Source organism: Nerophis ophidion, linkage group LG22 (assembly GCF_033978795.1).
Source record: "Nerophis ophidion isolate RoL-2023_Sa linkage group LG22, RoL_Noph_v1.0, whole genome shotgun sequence".
Lineage (NCBI taxonomy): Eukaryota > Metazoa > Chordata > Actinopteri > Syngnathiformes > Syngnathidae > Nerophis > Nerophis ophidion.
In genome coordinates this window covers 4006215-4015806 of record NC_084632.1, presented here as the reverse complement: position 1 = coordinate 4015806, position 9592 = coordinate 4006215, and the positions used below count along the sequence as shown (strand labels likewise).

The following is a 9592-nucleotide window of genomic DNA, read 5'->3' as shown; positions in this document are numbered from 1 at the left end:
TAGCGAGCAAAAGTTGCGAACTTTCTCTACTAAATCCTTTCAGCAAAAATATGGCAATATGGCGAAATGATGAAGTATGACACATAGAATGGAGCTGCTATCCCCGTTTAAATAAGAACATCTCATTCCAGTAGGCTTTTAAATCGGACGACTTTTAGCCGTGAGTGGTGCTGGGATAACATGTCCACTACAACCAATTACGTCACAAGCACGCGTCAGCATAAGTGTCATCATTCCGCGACGTTTTCAACAGGACACTTAGAATTGCAATTTAGTAAACTAAAGCGGCCGTATTGGCATGTGTTGCAATGTTAATATTTCATCATTGATATATTAACTATCAGACTGCGTGGTCGCTAGTAGTGGCTTTCAGTAGGCCTTTAAAATCAGTTTAGTATTTAGAAATGTTGAATTCAAATGTGCTCTCGACCGGTCCAAGATGGCGGCCCCGCGGCTCGTCAGCTCCTATTGCGTGTTTTATATGACGTCACGTCCGGCTCACGTCGGCCTCACTGAATATGTGTGGTGGTCAAGCTAGCGCCATTTGCCCTCTCGCCAAGAAACATGCCCTACGCTTGCGTGGTCTTCGGCTGTTCGAACCGTTCCAACCGCGAGAAGGACAAACGTTTCTTCAGAGTCCCCCGGGAGGTGACCAAGGAGGCCGGGAGAGTGCAAGGCTTTCGGAAACGACGACGAGAAAGATGGCTGTCGAACATAGCACTCAAGTCCAAGGGAGCTGAGTCCAAGAACGCGCGCGTCTGCAGTGACCACTTTGTCAGAGGTTTGTTTCATACATTTTAATATACTTTACTACTTTACTATTGTCTTAATATTATTTATATGTTTTACCAAACAGAAAGCAGAGAAGCTGGGTCAATGATACTAGTGGATTTAACATAATAGTGTGAGAGTTCAGTCCATAGTGGATCTAACATAATAGTGAGAGTCCAGTCCATAGTGGATCTAACATAATAGTGTGAGTCCAGTCCATAGTGGATCTAACATAATAGTGAGAGTCCAGTCCATAGTGTATCTAACATAATAGTGAGAGTCCAGTCCATAGTGGATCTAACATAATAGTGTGAGTCCAGTCCATAGTGGATCTAACATAATAGTGAGAGTCCAGTCCATAGTGGATCTAACATAATAGTGAAAGTCCAGTCCATAGTGGATCCAACATAATAGTGAGAGTCCAGTCCATAGTGGATCTAACATAATAGTGTGAGAGTTCAGTCCATAGTGGATCTAACATAATAGTGAGAGTCCAGTCCATAGTGGATCTAACATAATAGTGAGAGTCCAGTCCATAGTGGATCTAACATAATAGTGAGAGTCCAGTCCATAGTGGATCTAACATAATAGTGAGAGTCCAGTCCATAGTGGATCTAGCATAATAGTGAGAGTCCAGTCCATAGTGGATCTAACATAATAGTGAGAATCCAGTCCATAGTGGATCTAACATAATAGTGTGAGTCCAGTCCATAGTGGATCCAACATAATAGTGAGAGTTCAGTCCATAGTGGATCTAACATAATAGTGAGAGTCCAGTCCATAGTGGATCTAACATAATAGTGTGAGTCCAGTCCATAGTGGATCTAACATAATAGTGAGAGTCCAGGCCATAGTGGATCTAACATAATAGTGAGAGTCCAGTCCATAGTGGATCTAACATAATAGTGAGAGTCCAGTCCATAGTGGACCTAACATAATAGTGAGAGTCCAGTCTATAGTGGATCTAACATAATAGTGAGAGTCCAGTCCATAGTGGATCTAACATAATAGTGAGAGTCCAGTCTATAGTGGATCTAACATAATAGTGAGAGTCCAGTCCATAGTGGATCTAACATAATAGTGAGAGTCCAGTCCATAGTGGACCTAACATAATAGTGAGAGTCAAGTCTATAGTGGATCTAACATAATAGTGAGAGTCCGGTCCATAGTGGATCTAACATAATAGTGTGAGTCCGGTCCATAGTGGATCTAACATAATAGTGTGAGTCCGGTCCATAGTGGATCTAACATAATAGTGAGAGTTCGGTCCATAGTGGATCTAACATAATAGTGAGAGTCCAGTCCATAGTGGATCTAACATAATAGTGTGAGAGTTCAGTCCATAATGGATCCAACATAATAGTGAGAGTCCAGTCCATAGTGGATCTAACATAATAGTGTGAGAGTTCAGTCCATAGTGGATCTAACATAATAGTGAGAGTCCAGTCCATAGTGGATCTAACATAATAGTGAGAGTCCAGTCCATAGTGGATCTAGCATAATAGTGAGAGTCCAGTCCATAGTGGATCTAACATAATAGTGAGAGTCCAGTCCATAGTGGATCTAACATAATAGTGTGAGTCCAGTCCATAGTGGATCTAACATAATAGTGAGAGTTCAGTCCATATTGGATCTAACATAATAGTGAGAGTCCAGTCCATAGTGGATCTAACATAATAGTGTGAGTCCAGTCCATAGTGGATCTAACATAATAGTGAGAGTCCAGTCCATAGTGGATCTAACATAATAGTGAGAGTCCAGTCCATAGTGGATCTAACATAATAGTGAGAGTCCAGTCCATAGTGGACCTAACATAATAGTGAGAGTCCAGTCTATAGTGGATCTAACATAATAGTGAGAGTCCAGTCCATAGTGGATCTAACATAATAGTGAGAGTCCAGTCCATAGTGGATCCAGCATAATAGTGAGAGTCCAGTCCATAGTGGATCTAACATAATAGTGAGAGTCCAGTCCATAGTGGATCTAACATAATAGTGAGAGTCCAGTCCATAGTGGATCTAACATAATAGTGAGAGTCCAGTCCATAGTGGATCTAACATAATAGTGTGAGTCCAGTCCATAGTGGATCTAACATAATAGTGTGAGAGTTCAGTCCATAGTGGATCTAACATAATAGTGAGAGTCCAGTCCATAGTGGATCTAACATAATAGTGAGAGTCCAGTCCATAGTGGATCTAGCATAATAGTGAGAGTCCAGTCCATAGTGGATCTAACATAATAGTGAGAGTCCAGTCCATAGTGGATCTAACATAATAGTGTGAGTCCAGTCCATAGTGGATCTAACATAATAGTGAGAGTCCAGTCCATAGTGGATCTAACATAATAAAGAGAGTCCAGTCCATAGTGGATCTAACATAATAGTGTGAGTCCAGTTCATAGTGGATCTAACATAATAGTGTGAGAGTCCAGTCCATAGTGGATCTAACATAATAGTGTGAGAGTCCAGTCCATAGTAGATCTAACATAATAGTGAGAGTCCAGTCCATAGTGGATCTAACATAATAGTGAGAGAGTCCAGTCCATAGTGGATCTAACATAATAGTGTGAGTCCAGTCACCAATTCAAACCGTTTTCTTTTTTTTTATTGTTTAATTTGCATTGCCTCACACGACCAACACTACATGTGTTTCTACATGACGCCTGATAACACTCTGGGAGCCCTCACTTTGTTGCGCTCGTTATCCAGGTACTTTTCCGGCTATTATCCGCCGACCGCCGTGTTGGTGTAGGGAGGAAAAGCGGAACGACACACATTGCGGAAATAACATTATTCTCCGTGCGTGGGATAAATACAAATATATTCCACAACCCCAAACATGTCTTTTTCAAAGCCTGCAGTGAAGAGAAAGGTTAGTGATGTTCAAAGACAATTCCAGGAAAAATGTTGGACTTTTATAGAGGATGCAGGATAAAGTGACAGAAATGGACATTTTTGCATAGTATTATACATAAGGAAGTGTTTTGTAAAAAGCAGTCTGCTTTTGTATAAAGTTAAGTTAGGTTAAATGAAATTGTTATTATTTATCCTACGGTGTATAAAAAAATAATATTGAGTAAAATGTATTTGAAATATTGTCGATGTGGCCCTCCAGCAGTGCTCGGGTTGCTCATGCGGCGCCGAGTAAAAATGACATGCCCACCCCTGATTTACAGTGTTTTTACACCAAATTACTGCAGATCAAAACATTTTGTTTTTACGTTAACATTCTGAGCTGCCAGTTTTTTTTTTACCTGAAAATCTAAGTTCTTTTTTTTTTAAAGGTTCTCATAGTCATCATTGTCACCAACGTCCCACTGGGTGTGAGTTTTCCTTGCCCTTATGTGGGCCTACCGAGGATGTCGTAGTGGTTTGTGCAGCCCTTTGAGACACTAGTGATTTAGGGCTATATAAGTAAACATTGATTGATTGATTGATGTACATTAATGTAAATGGAAAATGGTGCCACTGAGGATTTTTATGGTACATTTCTGGCGAGTGAGCTGCCATCTAATTGATTGATTGATTGATTGAAACTTTTATTAGTAGATTGCACAGTTCAATACATATTCCGTACCATCCATCCATCCATCATCTTCCGGTTATCCGAGGTCGGGTCGCGGGGGCAGCAGCCTAAGCAGGGAAACCCAGACTTCCCTCTCCCCAGCCACTTCGTCTAGCTCTTCCCGGGGGATCCCGAGGCGTTCCCCGGCCAGCCGGGAGACATAGTCTTCCCAACGTGTCCTGGGTCTTCCCCGTGGCCTCCTACCGGTTGGACGTGCCCTAAACACCTCCCTAGGGAGGCGTTCGGGTGGCATCCTGACCAGATGCCCGAACCACCTCATCTGGCTCCTCTCCATGTGGAGGAGCAGCGGCTTTACTTTGAGTTCCTCCCCGATGGCAGAGCTTCTCACCCTATCTCTAAGGGAGAGACCCAAACTCATTTCGGCCGCTTGTACCCGTGATCTTATCCTTTCGGTCATGACCCAAAGCTCATGACCATAGGTGAGGATGGGAACGTAGATCGACCGGTAAATTGAGAGCTTTGCCTTCCGGCTCAGCTCCTTCTTCACCACAACGGATCGGTACAACGTCCGCATTACTGAAGACGCCGCACCGATCCGCCTGTCAATCTCACGATCCACTCTTCCCTCATTCGTGAACAAGACTCCTAGGTACTTGAACTCCTCCACTTGGGGCAGGGTCTCCTCCCCAACCCGGAGATGGCATTCCACCCTTTTCCGGGCGAGAACCATGGACTCGGACTTGGAGGTGCTGATTCTCATTCTCAATGAGAATATTCCGTACCATTGACCACTAAATTGTAACACCCCAATAAGTTTTTCAACTTGTTTAAGTCGGGGTCCATGGTAAATCTAAATCTCTTTAGAGTAAAACCTACTCACTTTTTTACAATGTAGCTTTGCGCACATGCCGTCAATGATTGTGCATCTAGAAAGAGGTCAGTGTGAATATGTACTAGGTTTGGTCGCCACCCTTTTGGCGGGTCGAGCAAAATAACACAAGTGACCAAATTTGGCCTGCGGGCCCCAATTTTGTTTGACTTTGTTTGCACATTTTGGACCTGCTCTATTGTGTTGCATGTCTGTGATTGGAATGTTTCATGTTTGTTCAACAATACCCAGACTTAACTCCCCACTTTGTCCATTCTTGTCAGGGCAACCTGGTAATCTCTACGACGATCAAGACGTGGACTGGGCTCCGACGGTGAAGATGGGTCACGACACGGTCAAGGAGAAGCCCAAAACGCGAGACGGAAGAGGCAAGACGCAGCAAGAGAAACGTAAACTCATCGAGGGCGCCGAGGCCTTGCTCGACTTCCACAAAGTGTTGAGGATGAAAATGGAGACTCCGGAACCAGAACCGGGGGAAACGGACGAGGGTTCAACTCATGTCAAGGGACACGAAATAGCCTGTCAGACGGACTTTGCCGAAGAGATGGAAACTACAGAACCAGATTCAGAGGAAATGAACCAAAGTCGAACTCCTGTGGAGACCCGTGAAATAGCCTCCCAGACGGACCTGAAGGCAGACTATATTACCCGCATGGAAGATGAGCTGATAAGCTTGAACTCTGAGCTCTATGGGCTGCGGGCCAAGGTACTGGAAACAGCTTTGACTAAGGAGGGATTTGAAAGAAGCGATGCCAAGACTAAGTTCTACACGGGCTTTCCCAACTTCCCTGCTTTGATGCAACTGTTCAGCTTGTGTGAGCCCTACATCTCTGTCAGTCCAATGTCTTCTCTGGACAAATTTCAACAGCTGCTTTTAGTGTTGATGAGACTACGACTCAACTTGCCAATTTTAGATCTGGCGTACAGATTCCAGATTTCACAACCCACAGCTTCCCGGATTTGTAACAAGGTGCTTTCTGTGTTACATGAGCGACTTCAGTTCTTGATTGAATGGCCTGAAGGAGACTTGCTCAGACCTCCAATGCCCAAGGTCCCCGAAACAGATCCAGGGGAAACCGACAATAGTTCAATTGATTTGGCCGCTTTGAGATCTTTGTTGAAAGACCTTCAAACTTGCCTGATCGCGCACAGACCTGGTCAAACTACAAGAACCTCAACCCTGCCGAGTTTTGAATTGGTCTCATGCTCCGAGGACTTGTTCGATTCATTTCTCGAATCTGGGGAGGTGGCGTCGGTGACAGGGAAATGACTGGAGAAAGTGGAGTTCTGACCAAGTTTGTGTCAGCTGACCGTTGATTTGTTTCTTACTGTGCAACTTTAGAAATCCCTGTGTTCTCTAAAGGGAACTTCAATTCTTCCTCGAGTGGCCTGAAGGAGACTTGCTCAATTGCCCAAGGTCCACGAACCAGATCAAAAGGAAACTGACAATAGTTCAATTGATTTGGCTGCTTTGAGATCTTCGTTGAAAGACCTTCAAACTTGCCTGCTAGCACACAGACCTGGTCGAACTACAAGAACCTCAACCCTGCCAAGTTTTGAATTGGTCTCATTCTCTGAGGACTTGTTCGATTCGTTTCTAGAATCTGGCGAGGTGGCGTCGGTGACAGGGAAATGACTGGAGAAAGTGGAGTTCTGAACATGTTTATTGTGTCAGCTGACCGTAGATTTGTTTTTTAATGTGCAACTTTAAAAATCCCTGCGTTCTCTAAACGGAACTTCAATTCTTGATCGAGTAGCCTGAAGGAGACTTGCTCAAAGCTCAATTGCCCAAGGTCCCCAAACCAGATCCTGGGGAAACTGACAATAGTTCAATTGATTTGGCTGCTTTGAGGTCTTTGTTGAAAGACCTTCAAACTTGCCTGCTAGCACACAGACCTGATCAAACTACAAGAACCTCAACCCTGCCAAGTTTTAAATTGGTCTCATGCTCCGAGGACTTGTTCGATTTGTTTCTAGAATCTGGGGAGGTGGCGTCTGTGACAGGGAAATAACTGGAGAAACTGGGGTTCTGGACAAGCCTGTTGTGGATTTGTTTTTTTTATAAGTGCCTGCGTTCACTAAAGGGAAGTCCTAGCTGTCATCCTATGTAGACAAAGAAACCAGGAAGACAGCTGGTGTCGGATTATGTGGACCGAGTTGTTGGACTGGTCTGGAGGAAGTGTCAAGACTTCACAGAGTAGAGCAATGAACTTTGTTTGAGTTCTTTGCTTAATCCATTCCGTAGTTTAGTCGTAAAAAATCTATAGATTAGCCACATACTTTTTATAAGCCACAATCATTTCAAGTTTTGAATTAAATCCTGGAAGATGGTAAAGGATAGAAAAGCCCTCAAATTATTGCCTTATTGGAAGACTTAATTTGTTTGATTGATTGGTCCACGTTAATCAATACATGGTAAAAAAAAACAACAACAAAAAACATTGGTTTTACATGCATATTTTTTTGTATTTTATATTGTTACGTTGTCTCTTACTTTACTTAATTAAAAAAAACATTTATAATATTTTGCTATTTTTATGTTTTTTTATTTAATAGTATATACACATTTATTAACATCACTAATTGTGTGTTGAATTGTTCGGTTTTAAAAAATCTACATCAAAACAGGGGAAAAATTGTGTAACATTTAATTATTTAATTGTATTATTAAATTTTGCACCTTTTTAATTAAGACAAAGTGGTAAAAATATTAATGTATTAGGGAAGATAAAACAAAGTTGTTGCTATTGTACTGAAAGGTTTTATTTTCAGCCAGCGAGTGGCGCTGCTGAGCCCCCGTGCGGCAAACTTAACCAAGCAAAGAAGACGTGACGTCATTTCGTGCACATTATTTTACAAATATTTTTAACAAGCGGTATAAATGGATGGATGTATATAGTTACTTGGTGTATGATGTTTACTCAAATTTAAGATTATTGAGAACAAAGTAAAAAAAACGTGTACAAAGGGAAGACAAAATAGTTGTAGTTTTGATGAACGTTTTTTTTTGCAGCCAGTGAGCGAAGAAGACAAATCACGTGAAGTAATTTTTACGTCACATTATCTAATTGTTTTAGTAAATCATTAAACCTAGCCGACTATTTCATGTTGTGAGTCGGCTTTGCGCATTTTACACCAAGTTGTGGTGATTTAAAATAAAGTAAAGGGTATACAAGACCATGAAAGTTTTATTTGCGGCCAGCAAGAGGCGCTGTCGAGCGTCCACGTGGCCCACCACTCCGCGAAGAAGACGAGTGACGTCACGCAGGATTTCTACCCACGTGTTGTTTCAATCGGTGAGTGCGAATCCTCGTCAAAGTGTAGCATATTTGTGGCGAAGTCCGCCGTAAATCCACCGCCACAAACATGGGGAAGAAGCTCAAAGTCGGAAAGACCAGAAGGGATAAATTCTACCACCTGGCCAAAGAAACAGGTATCAACACAACATTAGCATTAGCCGCATGCTAACAAGCTAATTCCTCATGTCTTGTGTTTTTTTCCCCCTGCAGGTTATAGATCCCGATCCTCTTTCAAACTCATCCAACTGAACAGAAAATATCAGTTTTTACAGAAGGCTCGAGCTGTGTTGGATCTGTGTGCTGCACCTGGGGGATGGTAAGTCAACTGAAGTTGTCCAAGTCAGTTAAACTACAAACCCCGTTTCCATATGAGTTGGGAAATTGTGTTAGATGTAAATATAAACAGAATACAATGATTTGCAAATCCTTTTCAACCCATATTCAATTGAATATGCTACAAAGACAACATATTTGATGTTCAAACTGACCAACATTATTATTATTTTTAGCAAATAATAATTAACTTAGAATTTCATGGCTGCAACACGTGCCAAAGTAGTTGGGAAAAGGCATGTTCACTACTGTGTTACATCACCTTTTCTTTTAACAACACTCAATAAACGTTTGGGAACTGAGCAAACTAATTGTTGAAGCTTTGAAAGTGGAATTCTTTCCCATTCTTGTTTTATGTAGAGCTTCAGTCGTTCAACAGTCCGGGGTCTCCGCTGTCGTATTTTACGCTTCATAATGCGCCACACATTTTCCATGGGAGACAGGTCTGGACTGCAGGCGGGCCAGGAAAGTACCCGCACTCTTTTTTTTACGAAGCCACGCTGTTGTAACACGTGTTGAATGTGGTTTGGCATTGTCTTGCTGAAATAAGCAGGGGCGTCCATGAAAAAGACGGCGCTTAGATGGCAGCATATGTTGTTCCAAAACTTGTATGTACCTTTCAACATTAATGGTGCCTTCACAGATGTGTAAGTTACCCATGCCTTGGGCACTAATGCACCCCCATACCATCACACATGCTGGCTTTTCAACTTAGCTTCGATAACAGTCTGGATGGTTCGCTTCTCTTTTGGTCCGGATGACATGATTGCAAATAT

At 42.4% G+C, this 9592-nt stretch overlaps 2 protein-coding genes across 2 annotated transcripts in view; both read left to right on the top strand.

Moving 5' to 3' along the window:
- Positions 1–491: 491 nt before the first annotated feature.
- On the top strand, positions 492–7708 carry LOC133540446 (uncharacterized). Its single transcript, XM_061883052.1, has 2 exons — positions 492–781; positions 5448–7708. The coding sequence occupies exons 1-2, from the start codon at positions 565–567 to the stop codon at positions 6452–6454; spliced, it is 1224 nt and encodes a 407-aa protein (XP_061739036.1). The 5' UTR covers positions 492–564; the 3' UTR covers positions 6455–7708.
- Positions 7709–8195: 487 nt separating this feature from the next.
- Positions 8196–9592, top strand: part of ftsj3 (FtsJ RNA 2'-O-methyltransferase 3) — a 51330-nt gene continuing 49933 nt past the window's right edge. The window contains exons 1-2 of the mRNA XM_061883051.1: positions 8196–8617; positions 8694–8799. Of these exons, the coding sequence (XP_061739035.1) occupies positions 8551–8617; positions 8694–8799 (173 nt within the window). The 5' untranslated portion in view covers positions 8196–8550. The remainder of the gene's footprint in view (positions 8618–8693; positions 8800–9592) is intronic.

What these genes read in the sequence shown, in the direction of transcription:
- LOC133540446 (XM_061883052.1), top strand. Translation starts at nt 565, where the DNA reads ATGCCCTACGCTTGCGTGGTCTTCGGCTGTTCGAACCGTTCCAACCGC. An exon ending in CAGTGACCACTTTGTCAGAG is followed by an intron (nt 782 to 5,447) that starts GTTTGTTTCATA and finishes CATTCTTGTCAG; the next exon opens with GGCAACCTGGTAATCTCTAC.